This window comes from Dama dama, chromosome 5 (assembly GCF_033118175.1).
Source record: "Dama dama isolate Ldn47 chromosome 5, ASM3311817v1, whole genome shotgun sequence".
NCBI lineage: Eukaryota > Metazoa > Chordata > Mammalia > Artiodactyla > Cervidae > Dama > Dama dama.
In genome coordinates this window covers 30,404,667-30,420,754 of record NC_083685.1, presented here as the reverse complement: position 1 = coordinate 30,420,754, position 16,088 = coordinate 30,404,667, and the positions used below count along the sequence as shown (strand labels likewise).

At 36.5% G+C, this 16,088-nt stretch overlaps 1 protein-coding gene across 2 annotated transcripts in view; it reads right to left on the bottom strand.

Annotated features, from left to right (window-relative positions):
• GRIA2 (glutamate ionotropic receptor AMPA type subunit 2) overlaps nucleotides 1-16,088 on the bottom strand; it is a 178,282-nt gene that overhangs the window by 64,061 nt on the left and 98,133 nt on the right. For both annotated transcript variants that reach the window (XM_061140878.1, XM_061140879.1), the window contains exons 4-5: nucleotides 7,784-7,980; nucleotides 3,066-3,119 (exon numbers count right to left, since the gene is read on the bottom strand). In XM_061140878.1, the coding sequence (XP_060996861.1) occupies nucleotides 3,066-3,119; nucleotides 7,784-7,980 (251 nt within the window). The remainder of the gene's footprint in view (nucleotides 1-3,065; nucleotides 3,120-7,783; nucleotides 7,981-16,088) is intronic.

Here is a 16,088-nt window from a genome sequence, read left to right as displayed (position 1 = left end):
CTGTAAATACCGTTATTTTGCTCTGACAATTGACCAGTAGTTTGTCTGGTCAAAACTTAAAATTTCAATTTTAAATTGAAATCCTCATAATCTGAAGGCATTATTCCAGAGACTTTGTTTTTTATTAAAAATTACAACGTCATTATTTCTAATAATTTTTTGCATGTGACCTGTTTCATACTCCTCCCTGGCCCACACCTGTCAAAACCTTTTAGATCTTTTATTTATCTCTGAAATTTCATAATGATATTTTGTTTAAAATATGAAACCTTTTGTCTTTCATTATTCTGTGTACTCAATAGGCAGTTGCGTGTCATTCAATACCAGGAATTTCTTGGAATATTTCTTTGATAATTTCCTTCCCCTTTTTTTCACTATTTGTGTTTCTACAAAGTTTATTATTAAGATATAACTCTTAGATTAAACAACTGAGTCCCTCAGTCTTCTCCACACACACCATTTTACATTGTATTGTCATTTGGCTTCATAATTTGAAAGATTTTCTCAACTTTACCTTCCAAGTTATGCAATTTTACATGTGATTTTAGAAAAAAAAAAGTTAATTTCCCAGAGTTTCCCAGAGCTCTTTCTTGTTCCTTTTTTTAGCATCCTTTTCTTTTCTTTGTGGATAACATTTTCTTCTTTTTTTCTGCACATATTCTTAAAATTTGAAGATTGTTCTGATTCCTGACTGTCCTATTTCTCTTTACTTGTTTATTTGTACTGTGTCCTTCATGGCAAAGATTTTTCTCAAATGCCTAATAATGCTTGGCGGTCTAAGAGGAAGATGCTGAAATGATTCTTGGAATTTGTATGTGCCCAAGTGGGGCTGGTTGATGAGTAAGCCTCATTGTAAACAGTCAGGTGGGTAGATGGCAGGGCTTTTAATCTGTATGTGAAGGGCTGAAGAAAGGAAAATTGCATTCCCTATGACCACTTCTTTATCACTTTATCCCTTTTAATGACATATAAGTAACTGAACAACAGCCTGTTAGGGAGGTTAATCAAGCTTTCAGCAATTCCTAAAGAAACGAGCCAACAATAATATCTGAGGATTTTTCTATCTATTACAACCACTTTTTCTTATACTCATTAGCCACTGGGCAGAGAAAGCGTGCAAGTCCAATCAAGAGTTTAGAAGATGAAAGCCCTTCAACTTTGGATGGCATTCTTCAATTTTAAATGTCAGGGAAAATTTCAAGTGCCCTAGAATTTCTCAGAAACTGCAGCACTCTACAGATCCTTTGAATTTACTGATTCACCAGAAGTTCCATATGGTGAGGGTACAAAGTATTTAGAAAAGGAAAAACACCACTTGAATTCAGATAAAATATTAGGTAGATTTTTCCCTAGCAGCATGACAGCAACAAGAAGTTGCTTTTATTTTCGGCTCTTTTTACTTTGGTCATTCAAACACATATTTCCTTTTTCACATCAACTCTCAAATTGATGGACCTCCTTCTGTCATTATTTCTCCATGTTCTGATATAACTTCTCCATCTGGACATTTTTAAAGATCACAGCTTTCAGTGTGGCTCTAAGCTGTTCATCAAATGGCACAATTCACATGGGGAGTGACTGTCCAGACTGTTCCCTGCACAGAACGGTTCTGGAAAGACTGATAACAGAAATGCATTTATTTTAACTCTTGCTTCTCTAGTCAGGAGTCATTTAGGGTCTATAAGCCAACTGGTAAGTAAGTTCTAGGAATTTTTAGAGTAGCTATTTCATTGCCAAACAGAAATTTTGTATTGAACAACCAGCTTTTCCCAATAGCATGTATGTCTGGGATTTAATATTCTTTATCAATGCTGAAAACAATATTTATCACTTGTAAAGTTGTGGGCTTTTTCCATCTCTTCAAGACTACTAGAAGTAAAGTCTTGTGATATAACAATCTAATATCCCAGAAGCCATGACACAGATCTTCATTCGTATGAATAGGAAACCTCAGAGTCCTGTAATGCTGTGGAGAATACATCCTCATTCTCTTCTTTTGTCCCTCTTCTAATCACGTTTTTCCTCAGGTTGGGGAGAGGCAGCCCTCAATTACACAGAGTCACATTTAATAAAGATCGTAAACCTTTGGAACAATAAAAACTGGAGCTCATTTTATTGCTGACTTAAAAATTGTTTTGAAAAATGGAAACATCTAGTGATAATTCTAAATTGACTTTGATTATACTGAAGAAAGGGAGATGCAATTAACCACTGGGATGTTTCAATATAGGGGCTTCTCAGGTGATTCAGTGGTAAAGAATCCGCCTGCCAACACAGGAGATGCGGGTTTGATCCTCGGGTGGGAAGATCCCCTGGAGGAGGAAATGGAAACCCACTCCTGTATTCTTGCCTGAGAAATCCCATGGACAGAGGAGGTTGGTGAGTTACAGTCTATAGGGTCGCAAAGAGACACAACTGAGCAATACACACATGTGTTTCAGTATAATCTTAATTTTAGGGAATCTCAAAGACAAAGTGATCAACTGTAGTAATTCAGTTTTCATTGTGTTGCTTATACAGCAAGTAGGAAATCAGAAATAAATAATATATAACATACCGATATTCTAGGTATTTTCCAGGTTTTCTTTGCACTAAGACCAGTCTCACAAATGTGTACTTACTATATATATATATATTATTATATATAATATTATTATATTATATATATATATACTATAATATTATATATATATATATATAAGAAATGGGTAAAGGGTAACATTTATAAATTATAGTGATGGAAACAAGAGGAAATTTGGACAATAAAATTTTATCTTTTTGAAAATTTTCCCTCAGTTAAAATATGCCTTGTAACACAAAGTGTAAGCTTGTCAAATATTGTTCTATCATTTCTCACATCATTTATAATAATAGGAAAGTGATTAGAAAATATAAAGTGGAAAGTAAATCTAAAACCTAACAAATTCAGAAAAACATCACCACTTCTAACTGACCAATGTAATCAAAATGTGTTTTTAAAAATACCATTGATAAATCCTGGCCATTGATTGCTTTTAATTTATAGGCATCTCTATTAAAATAAGAACTATCATTAATTCACCTACCAGATTTGCAATGATGTAATGGTACCCTTTAACATGTTTTCCAATGGTAATAACCTGACAAAGATAAAAAAACAAATGTAAGTAATGCAAATGTAAAATTACTTATGACTTGATTCAGAAAATTTTAAAAAGTTATTTACTATGTTTCTTGATCATCTACAAAGAGTCATATTTGATAAAACATGATTATCAAATTCAGAGACTATTTCTCTCAGAAAAAAGTAGCCATATATTTCAGTGCTTTATAAATTTTACCATTCAAGAAGCCAACAACTAAAAAAAAAATAATTGCCTTGGTTTTGTTAATAGTGAAAATCCATAAAAAGTCATAATTTTATTCCTACAACAGCTACCTTTTTTTTTCTTCAAAGAAACATAGACAGCTGAAACCAACATCTGAGATTTTATATTCACAATCTACTTTCAAAGATAGACACATATGTATTTTATAATAGTACATGAATTTTAAAAGAATATTAAGAAGCATATAACAGAATTCTAACAGAGGTCTGTAAAATAATATTCTAATCTTAAGAATCTTGAAATAATTGTAGCCTAGTTACAATGAACATTGTTATTTCTAGTTTGAAGCAGCAAAATATCAGGGAAGCTAATTTTTCTCCACAAATCCAAGTCGAAAATCAATGGCGAGATAAACACCGAATGGAACAAGCAATTGTAGGTAATGCTCACAACAATCTTGGACATTACTGAATCAGCTGGACCCCTCACTGATCTAAATCACTTATAAGGAAAAGTGGGTGAAGTAGTCATGCTGTAGAGTGGTACTTAGATACTCAACTGTAATTTCTATTTTTAAGGAAATAGTCACACCTATGGAAAGCATTACATGCTAATAAAAATTGGAAAACATTAGCTCAGTCCCTTATTAAACTATTTGGGGGCTTCTCTTTGCTTTTAGCAAAATGATCAAAATCCTTCATATGTAGCAAAATCCAGGTCCACCTTTTCCCTCTCTAGCTAGAGTTAGAGTCATCTTTCAGTTTGCACAAAAGGCTTCTTTCCATCACCTCAGGGCTCTCATAGATCCCATTTACTCTGCTTGGAAAGTTCCCCCACCACCATATTTTTTGTCTCTTGAGGCACAGTGAATCCCAGCCTAAGTCGCTACTTCCTAGAAGAGTCCCTTCCTGAATTCACTTCCTCATCCCAGTCAAAGTCAGGTGCTTAAAGAGCAAGTGAAAGTCACTCAGTCTTGTCTGAGTCTTTGCGACCCCATGGACTATACAGTCCATGGAATTCTCCAGGCCAGAATACTGGAGTGGGTAGCCTTTCCCTTCTCCAGGGGGCCTTCCCAACCCAGGATCGAACCCTCTCAAAAAGCAAGTGGAAGGCCAAGCCCTAAGATTCCACCATATGTCACCACTCCCCAACATGGCAGACTTTGCTTCTAACTGGTCATTATTTGGAAGGGAGTTCGGGCTTATATTATTTTCCAATTTACTTTTATGTTACACAACTAAATTGCCTTTTCCCAGAAAAAGAACACTCTGTATTAAAGGTAGGATTTTGAAGAAAAGATATCCTCCTAAATGAAATGCATTTTAATTAACATAAGCTGAATTCAGATGGTCATGTCTCATATTTCCTACTGGCATCTTTTGACTGTGTTTACTGGTCATCCTACTGTATCAATCATGCATGTCTTCCTTCTGGGAATTAAGAAAAATCACAGTATAAATGGTGCTACCAGAAGTAGAAGTCCTTGACTTGTGTGTTCATTAACAGAAAGGAGAAAATTGAAAATGGTCTACTTCTGTCTAAGAGTTAATATCAGCCAAAAAATCATATCTCTATTTTATGGAGCCATTAGTATTATACTAACAACAGTAAGTTTGTTAATTTCTAAATGCTTTTGATGTCTGAGTCCTTTTCCCACCTAACCGCAACTAGAAATATGTGTTTCTAAGATTTTATTAAGTGATAAAGTACTCAAGACTAACATTGTTTAATTCTATTTCTAACTAATATAAGCTATTAGGAATATAAAGTTTTATTTCATCTCCATTCTCTTGACAGAGGGAATAAGTAAATAGTGTTTCCTTTTCTTTAGACGTACCATAGTCCTACATTTTGCCTAGTAAATGCTATTCAACAAAAGCCTTCAATGATCTCCCAATTGAAATTACTTTTGTGTTCAACTTTTTTTCTCATAATATCCTGTTCTGTTCCTTAATAGTATACAGCATTATTATAGCTGCATATTTATGGGACTGTAAAACATCATGACTGTTCACCTTGATGGGGCAGGCCAGTTCTGTTTAACATTATGTTTTTGGATCTACTGCAGTGCCTGTCTGGCAAACATTAGATGCTCAGAGAAATTTATTGAACAAACACATGAAGGCTTGAACACAAGCCAGCCAGCCAAGTGGTACCCGTGTGTGAACCTTTCATAAATCTTCCAACTCCTGTTAAGACTGATACTTCCTCCTCCATGCTCTTAGACCACACTGTATTATAACCTGCAATACTGTAGCATTGATTATGTGTGCACACTTTCCTTCCCCTCTAAGCAGTGAATTCACTGGGTGCAGTCAAATTTCTTGCTTTCCTTTCTCTGTATCCCTCATTCCAGACACATATAATGTCCTCAATAAATGCACACATGCACATTGTACATTCAAATAAAATATATGCCCAAGATACCGTGTACATTTTGAATGGATGTTAATCACAATCATGTATTATTTGTTTCAAAACATTCCATTCCATGAAGGAATGTCATTTGCAGCAACACTGATGGATCTAGAGATTATCATACTAAACGAAGTAAGCCAAAGACAAATACCATATATTATTTACATGTGGGATCTAAAATATGATACAAAGGTACTTACTTATGAAACAGAAATGGACTCACAGATATAGAGAACAAATTTGTGGTTGCCAAGGGGGAGAGATGGGAGAGTGAAGGACTGGGATTTGGGGATTAGCAAATTCAAACTATTATATACAAAATGGATAAATAATAAAGCCTTACTGTATAGCACAGAGAACTCTATTCAATATTCTGTGATAAAGCACCATGGAAAAGAATATGAGAAAGAATATATATATATATTCTTTCTCATATTCTCATATATATACATATATATATATATATAACTGAATCACTTTGCTCTACAGGAGAAACTAACATTGTAAATCAACTATCCTTCAATAAAATAAATTTTAAGAAGTTCCATTCCATATATTCCCAGCTGCTCTCATAATTTCTTTCTTCTAGTTTTGAAAGAAATATTTTCGTATAGGTTTTCACCAACATGTATTATGATGAGTCATGACTACATAAAATTTTAAAACCAAAGACTAATGACTATTATTAAAATTCAGTTTTAATGAGAATCTCTTCTGAAATTCAAATGAATTGTTGAGGTCATATTTGAACAAGAGGCCTTCAGGTTAAAAACAATCCCAGACTCACCTCCTGAGATAAGAATTAAGACTGTTCTACTGATATGTTCACTTCTCTGACATACAACAATTTGTTCTTCCTCATAACACACTAGTTTTATTCACTTATTCAATAATATTTTACGAGAGATCTATTTTGTATATCTTAGACCTTGTATCATTCTATATCAATTAAGGCTTCATCAACATTTACATTTGCAAAATGCTTTGTGTTATACGGATTAATGAATCTAATTTTCTCTTCAAAGCCTAGAGAGACAATAAGTGCATAGTAAACTGCATATTTTATTTCCAACCTTATATTATTCCAAGGAATAATTTTATATATATTCATTTATACATGTAAATAGCATATAAATAGAATATATATATATCATTATTCTAAAGAAAATATAAATATACATTTTCAGTTGGAAAAGAAGCAGATCCCAGTGGTGGAGACTTCAGTCAGCAAATCCTGATGCTTTTCACCACCACCCCTGGTCACCCCCTATCTGTATAACATAAATGACTTTATTTCTATCCGTTGACTATCACTACATGCCTGTCCTATCCTGAAAGATCTTACATTTTGAAAGAAAAATTGTGTGAAGAGCACAGATAAAGCATCTTTATCTCTGGCATCATGTTATTCTTTAAAATATTGCAAATTAATAAATCTGGTTTACTTCTCAAACGGAAAGGACGAAGTGTATTTCTCCTATGTATTTTATTTTCATAGATTAATAGTTTCATAAGTGACACAAAACCTACCTACTAGGAGGAAAATTTTTCTTCTTGGAAAAATAAACACATGCTCTGTCTGAAGACCTAAACCCACTCAGACAACAATCCAGGTTTAGCAAGCCACACTGTATCCTAAATGTTTGATCCTTCATGTCTTACCAAATAATTCATATATTACTTACTTTTCCCTTAGGACCCAGACTTATTTTCATTTAATCTGTGTCTATTTCTTTATCTCTAAAAAGTGCAAGGGAATTGGATTTTAAATTTCCATTTCAAAATGCTTAAGTTTAGGACAACAATTACCATACACAACATGAGCCAGGAATCATGTACTGAATATATACGTAAGGATTAGTGTGATGGGTCAGCGTTGTTGGGGACCCCCTGCTATTGCTCACTGAAGCCAGAGATAATCTAACTGATGATCCGTGCGGTGTCCTCCCTCAACCGTCAAAAACTGCTGAGCCAGCATCTCATACACACACTCTGCAAACGCTGACACTGCACGCAGCCTCTAAATTTGGTGCCTTAGGAAACAGAGGGGAGCCAACCTGGTCTACGATGTCGTTGACTTTGTCCCGCTCACAGTCCAGGATGACACGCCGCTCCTTTTTCAGCTCCAGATCCTGGAAGAGGGAGCGGTAGGTCTCATCTTTCTTGTCGTTGTTAATGTTCCCCACATTGATGGCAGTCACTTGCCACTTCTTCTCGGCGGCAGAATCCAGTACGGCCTGCAGAGTGGACAAGCCTAGGAAGGCAGAGAGACGTGGGGCCTGATGAGGAGGCTGGAAAAAGGCAGAACCGCGCTGGAAAACGGACAGCAAACATGTTCCGAAGGCCGATATTTTTGTGCAATTAAGGGGATGCTGACACCTCTAAAAAGGTACAGCTAAAATCCTCATCAACATCCACTGATTTCCACTTTACATCAAAAGCTCTTTCCTTTAACTGCCATTGTTTTGATAGAAAGAGTCATAGTTTGAGGAAAAATCACACCCCTTTCTTTCAGCCCCCTTTCCTCAACTGTCTTCCTCTGAATAGTACCAAAGTGTGATTTTTTTTTTTTTTTTTTTAATACTTTGGGGTTTTGTTTTGTCTCGTTTTGTTTGTTTTGGCCACACTGAGCAGCATGTGAGGTCTTAGTTCTCTGAGGAGGGTTTGAACCTGCACTCTTGGCAGTCTGTAAAAGCTGTAATAGCACTCAGTCCTAACCACTGGCTGCTGCTGCTGCTGCTAAGCCGCTTCAGTCGTGTCCGACTCTGTGCGACCGCATAGACGGCAGCCCACCAGGCTCCCCCATCCCTGGGATTCTCCAGGCAAGAACACTGGAGTGGGTTGCCACTTCCTTCTCCAATGCATGAAAGTGAAAAGTGAAAGTGAAGTCGCTCAGTCATGTCCGACTCAAAGCGACCCCATGGACTACAGCCTACCAGGCTCCTCTGTCCATGGGATTTGCCAGGCAAGAATACTGGAGTGGGGTGCCATTGCCTTCTTCTCCTAACCACCGACTGCCTGGGAATTCCCTATTTTTGTTGTTGTTGGTTTACTTGTTTTTGCTTTTTTTTTTGGGGGGGGGGGCTGTTTCAGTGTGGACCATTTCTGAAGTCTTTATTTGTTACAGTATTGCTTCTGTTGTTTATATTCTGGTTGTTTTTTTTTTTTTTTTTTTTCACTTCAAGGCATGTGTAATCTTAGCTCCCTGACCACTTATTGAACCCACATTCCCTGCATTGGAAGGTGAAGTCTTGACCAATGGACTGGGGAAGTCTCTATATGTGGCTTTAATAAAATAAAAAGACATTCCATTCATTCTTGTACAGAATGGAAAAGTAACATTTGTTTATCTATGACACTGTATTTCACATTATCCTGAAGAGGCTGAGTCGGTTTTCAGTGAGATTAGTCTATGTGGGTCTCTGTGAGCCTAAAAGCCAATCATCTCTGAGGCTCTATTTCCTCCTATCATTTTCTAGTCAGTAGTTGTTTTCTTCCTCAGCCTTCTGTTATATCATTTTTGTGTGTGTTATTGGGACTAGTGCTGCAGAAATCACATGTTTGCCTCTTAACCAGATGGGCAGCCAGCTTTCACACACATATTAGTTACATTTACTTAACTTCTGAAATGTGAGACCACTCTGCTAGTATTAACCGCTTATAGCATCATACAACTTAGAAAATGGTATTTTTATTTTTAGTTGTTCACACATTACCTCATATGTAGGATTTGGAGGAGGAACACTTTGGGAATATCTTTCTTAAAGTTAATTCTGCCATTTAACATTTGGAAAATCAGTATATAAACATGTTTTTCATGTTACTTCAACACTTCATAGCCAAAACAAATTCAGCACATCTACAAAGACCTTAATGGACAAAAAAATCAAGGCTCCAAAAAGAATTCAGGTCTCCTCACATCATCCTTATTCCAGACAGACAAGACTATTGATCCTCTTTTATCCACAGAATGTGGGACTTACCCAGTTTAATCACATGACTCTAAAAGCTTTATTCATGTACTGAACTTAATGTAAATCTACTTACCACAACAACAAAAAAAATATGTGCACTCTAAATCTTGTTGAAAATTACCTGATCCTGGAAAATACTGTTAAAGTTTTTACTGATTCTATACTGGCCAAGGATATTTAAGAAGGGTCTAGAACATCTTGTTACACCATAAAGCAAGGAAACTGCAAAACTACCAGCGCTTGGTCAAAGACTCAGAAAACAATTTGAGAAAAATCACTTTAAATAAAGATGAGGCAATGTGAACATCAGTAAGAATAATATCTACAAAAGACTTAAATATATACATTTTTAAAATCCATACATTAGCAATGACAGTTAATAAAGACATGTGATTGCCTTTGAAAGATGCCATTTGATGGCTTTTTGAAAGGAGTCAAGTAACTATTTTGAAAACTGGTAAATAAAGGAAAATAAACAAGCTTTTTTCCTGCCTTTTCTATATAAACTCTACTCAGATAATTAAGGGAGGTTTTTCTTTTTGGAAAAAACTCCAGCTACTAAATGGTGAAATAATACAGATTCAGAATTATAACCAATCTTGTACCACCAAGTGAATTAATGAACCAAGACAACAATGGTTAACTAATGCTAACAACACAAAAAGAGAGAAAAGATGGCCAGAAGTTACCTTTCAAATGGGGATACTCAACATCACCTATGCAGTATTCACACCAAAAAAGCTAATGTGAACCTCAACAAGCATCTAGATCTAATTAGCCTTTTATGAGGAATATAGGCAATGTGTTAAATGCCACAGTGGTGCAATCATCAAATTACAAACTGTGGGAATCTCTTCAAGAAAATTAGAGATACCAAAGGAACATTTCGTGCAAAGATGGAGACAATAAAGAACAGAAACGTTATGGACCTAACAGAAGCAGAAGATACTAAGAAGAGGTGGGAAGAATACACAAAAACTATACAAAAAGGATCTTAATGACCCAGACAATTACGATGGTGTGATCGTTCACCTAGAGCCAGACATCCTGGAGTGCAAAGTCAAGTGGGCCTTAGGAAGCATCTCTGTGAACAAAGCTAGTGGAGGTGGTGGAATTCCAGCCGAGCTATTTCAAATCCTAAAAGATGATGCTGTGAAAGTGTTGCACACATATTTTGCAATATGCCAGCAAATTTGGAAAATTCAGCAGTGGCCACAGGACTGGAAAAGGTCAGTTTTCATTCCAATCCCAAAGAAAGGCAATGCCAAAGAATGTTTAAACTACCACAAAATTGCACTCATCTCACACACTAACAAAGTAATGCTCAAAATTTTCCAAGTGAGGCTTCAGTAGTACCTGAACCGAGAACTTCCAGATGCTTAAGCTGGATTTAGAAAAGGCAGAGAAACCAGAGATCAAATTGCCAATATCCACTGGATCATGGAAAAAGTAACAGAATTACAGGAAGACATCTACTTCTGCTTCATCAGGGCTTCCCCGATAGTTCAGTTGGTAAAGAATCCACCTGCAAAGCAGGAGATCCCAGTTCAGTTTCTGGGTGGGAAAGATCCACTAGAGAAGGGATAGGCTACCGACTCCAGTATTCTTGGGCTTCCCTTATGGCTCAGCTGGTAAGGAATCTGCCTACAATGCGGGAGACCTGGGTTCGATTCTTGGGTTGGGAAGATCCCCTGGAGAAAGGAAAGGCTACCCACTCCGGTATTCTGACCTAGAGAATTCCATGGACTGTATAGTCCATGGGGTCGCAAAGAGACAGACAGGACTGAGCAACTTTCACTTTCACGCTTCACTGACTACTCTAAAGCTTTGATTGTGTGGGTCACAACAAACTGTGGAAAATTCTTCAACAGATGGGAATACCAGACCTTACCATTCTCCTAACATACCCATATGCAGGTCAAGAAGCAACAATTAGAACCAGACATGGGACAATGGACTAAGTTCCAAAGTGGGAAAGGAGTATGCCAAGGATGTATATTGCCACCCTGCATATTTAACTTATATGCAGAATACATTATACAAAATGCCAGGCTAGATGAAGCACAAGCTGGAATCAAAATTGCTGGGAGAAATATCAATAACCTCAGATATGCAGATGACACCACCCTATGGCAGAAAGCAAAGAGGAACTAAAGAGGAGAGTGAAAGTGAAAGAGGAGAGTAAAAGTGTTGCCTTAAAACTCAACATTCAAAAAACTAAGGCCATGGAATCCTGTCCCATCATTTCGTGGCAAATAGATAGGGAAACAATGGAAACAGTGACAGACTTTATTTTCTTGGGCTCCAAAATCACTGCAGATGGTGACTGCAGCCATGAAACTGAAACACACTTGCTCCTTGGAAGAAAAGCTATGACAAAGCTAGACAGCATATTGAAAAGCAGAGACATTAGTTTTCTGACAGAGGTACATACAGTCAGAGCTATGATTTTTCCAGTAGTCATGTATGGATGTGAGACTTGGACATAAAGAAAGCTGAGCACTGAAGAATTGATGCTTTTGAACTGTGGTGTTGAAGAAGACTCTTGAGAGTCCCTTGGACTGCAAGGAGATCCAACCAGTCCATCCTAAAGGAAATCAGTCCTGAATATATTCATTGGAAGGACTGATGCTGAAGCTGAAGCTCCAATGCTTTGGCCACATGATGTGAAGAACTGACTCACTGTAAAAGACCCTGATGCTGGGAAAGATTGAAGGCAAGAGGAGAAGGGGACGACAGAGGATGAGCTGGCATCACCAACTCAATTGGCATGCGTTTGAGCAAGCTCCTGGAGATGGTAAAGGACAGGGAAGGCTGTCATGCTGTAGTTCATGGGGTCCCAATGGTGGGACATGACTGAGTGACTGAACAGACTGACAGACTGTGAGGAAACTCTATATCACTTTATAAAAGGCTTAAGAGATATGTCAACCAACTGGATATATGGGGCTCATTTTTATCCTGATTCAAACTGTGAAAAGAGCAGATGATGTTAGAAACAAATTAATGTTAACTTGCCTATATATGATAATAATACTGTGGTTATATTTAAACCAAGAGAATTATTCTTTCAAAATACAAACTGAAATATTTATAGATGAAATAACAGGATATGAAGTATCTGCTTGAAAATAATGGTGAAGGGTAGAAGGATAGAGATAAAATGATATTCCTCTTATCAGTCATTAATAAAGTTAGGGTCCTGGAGGGTCTCCATATTATTCTGTCCTTGTTGTTATTTAAAATATTTCATAATGAAAATTAAAAATAATTTACTTCCATTTCAAATTGAAAAGTAGAAGCATAAATTAAACTTAAAATGAATTGTGTGGAGTTTTGGGGCAAAAAAACAAACTCAGTTTACTCCATTTGGTCTTGTAACAACAATAAAAATTAAATTAAAATAAACAAGATTTTCTCAAGGGATAATTTAAATAGAGACTACTTTCCATTGTAAAAAAAAATATATTAATGGTAAAGCTTCTTTCAAAAAATCTGGGGATCATCTATGATTTCCATTCACTGTAAATAAACAGCCAGGTTTCCCAGATGGCTGGTAAAGAAACACCTGCCAATGCAGGAAGCACAAAAGACACAATCTTTCCAGGATGTAATTCAAGTCCTTTTCTTGATTTTCATCATCAGTGAGGACAGTACCACAGTTGGTCATCAGAATCAATTCGATAGCTATTAATATGCTTGAAAACAGTTATTAAGTTCATTCAGTTGTCTTTTCTACTAGGAAAAAAAAAAAAGCTAATTTTCTAAACTTTTTCCACTGTCAAGGTCCTACCTTTTCACATTCCAATCATGATGTGACTCTGCTTCGTCACCTCTTTAAAAACTACAGATCAGTTTTACATATACATACGCATGTGTGTGCACTAAGTCACTTCAGGCGTGTCTGACTCTTGGTGACCCCATGGACTGTAGCCCTCCAGGCTCCTCAGTCCATGGGATTATCCAGGCGAGAATACTGGAGTGGCTTGCCCTGCCCTCCTCCAGGGGATCTTCTAGACCCATGGATCGAACCTGCGTCTCCTGCATTTCAGGCTGGTTCTTTACCACGTGCCACCACACGTACGAATATTTCTTTCCTTTTGGACTTGCTTCCCATTTCAGATCCCCGCAGAGCGCTGAGTCCTGTGTGCTGTACCGCAGGTTCTCATCAGGTGTCTATTTTATACATATACCAACAGTGTATATGTGTCAATCCCAGCCTCCCTATTCATGTCATATCCCCCTTTTCTCCCTTAGTATACGTGTTTGTTCTCTACATCTCTGTCTCTATTTCTGCTTTGCAAGTAAGATCATCTATAGCATTTTTCTAGATTCCACAGGCATTGATATACAGTACTTGTTTTCCCCTTTCTGACTTCCTTCACTCTGTTTGACCGTCTCTGTGGTGACCTAAATGGGAAGGAAATCCAAAAGAAGAGGGGGTGTATGTGACTGTGAAGTGGATTCACTTTGTTGCAGAGCACACACTAACGCAACATTACAAAACAGCTATACCCCAAAAAGGAAATATTAAACCCGCCTGGCCCAAGACCTCTCTGCCAAAACTTAAGCACGTTGTTTTTCCTTTTCATACTTAGTATTTGAAGCTATCATATACAAGCACAAATAAAAATTCTCTTTCTGCACACCTTAAATAATCATATCATGGGTGGTGCTCTATATGTTATAGATTGTCATATAGCACTTATACATGAGCTTCCTTTCGGCTAGGCAATAAATTACTTCATGTTGCTTGCATTTATTACGAAGTTTACCACATACTAAATTATAATAATTTCTTAATATTCCGTCCTATCCACCATGAGGCTTCCCTGGTGGCTCAGTGGTAAAGAACCCCCTGCCAATGCAGGAGACACAAGAGATATGGTTTTCATCCCTGGGCCGGAAAGATCCCTTGGAGGAGGAAATGTCAACCCACTCCAGTATTCTTGCCTGGAGAATCCCATGGGCAGTGGAGCCTGGTGGGCTACAGTCTGTAGGGTTACAAAGAGATGCACATAACAGCGACAGAACGTGCATGTACACCTATCAACCAACATATATAACAAGACATCTTAAATATAAATGCTAATATGTAAATGTTGGAGAAGGAAATGGCAACCCACTCCAGTACTCTTGCCTGGAAAATCCCATGGACAGAGGAGCCAAGTAGCCTACAATCCATGGGGTCACAAAGAGTTGGACATGACTGAGTGACTAAACTAAACTAAACTAAATATGTAAATGAATCTTGAATGATATATTTAAACCTAACATTCACTGTCAGTTCACCTTGTCCAAAATATGGAGATGATATATAAAATCAATAAAGATGCATTTAAAGAAATGGCTGAATCAAACTCATCCATTTTATGTATCAAAAATAACACAGTTGTTGTGGATTCTGTTACTAAAACTCTCAGAATTAATATCTTGTAATCTCAAAAACCCCCCAAAATACATCCATTTATTGATGCTAAACTGCCCAGACGGTACACCATCAGAAATGACTTTAGTTTCATCAGAAGACATGGAAGAATATTCAATCGTCTCCTAAGAACAGCCAGAAATAATTCACAAACCATGGGCTGATCTGTCTCATATTTTGAGACTGATGTCCTGGGCTTATTAATCTGTATTTTCAGATTTGTTTTTTTAGTAATAGTAACTGACTCTCAAGTATTTTCTCAATGTGGTCTGCCATTTCCCTAAAACTAAGAGTTTTGTATTATGTCTAGTTATATACAGTTAATAGATAATTTAAAAAAATTTTTAAATTCACTGACTATGCATATCACAAATATTATGGTGAAACTAAATTATTCATACAAAACACAAATTAATGCTTTTAGTGTCTTGGTAACATATTCTAATTAGGGAAGGAAGTATTACCTCTTTTCCTTCCACATAAACTAGCCTAGAAGTATCTTTATAAATACATTCATCACTTAATTCAGAATATAAACTTGTATGAACAATGGGAATTCTATATAAATATTGGTTTGTTTAAAACTTTTAGTAGCTGGTTATTCGACTGGTATCTGTACCACTAAATCAGGATATATAAATCCTGGCTTAATTTCTTATTATTTCATTGCTTAGGACAAAGAAAATTTGAGATACACAATTGTTCATCTACAAATAGAAAAAAATCTGGAAAATTAACTGTTCTATCTAATAAATGTACTTAAAATATATTCTGAAAACTCTCAAGAAAATTATAGAACTCTAAAATTAAGTTCTATACTCTAACTAAATGCTCAGATTTCTGGATAGAAGAAAGAATGGCTAAAGTACTGTTCCTTATCTCTTTACTGTATTACTTCTTCATGTGCTTAACTGTTGCTGGATTAGTTACAGCTGTGTAACCTATTCCTAATCTGCCAAT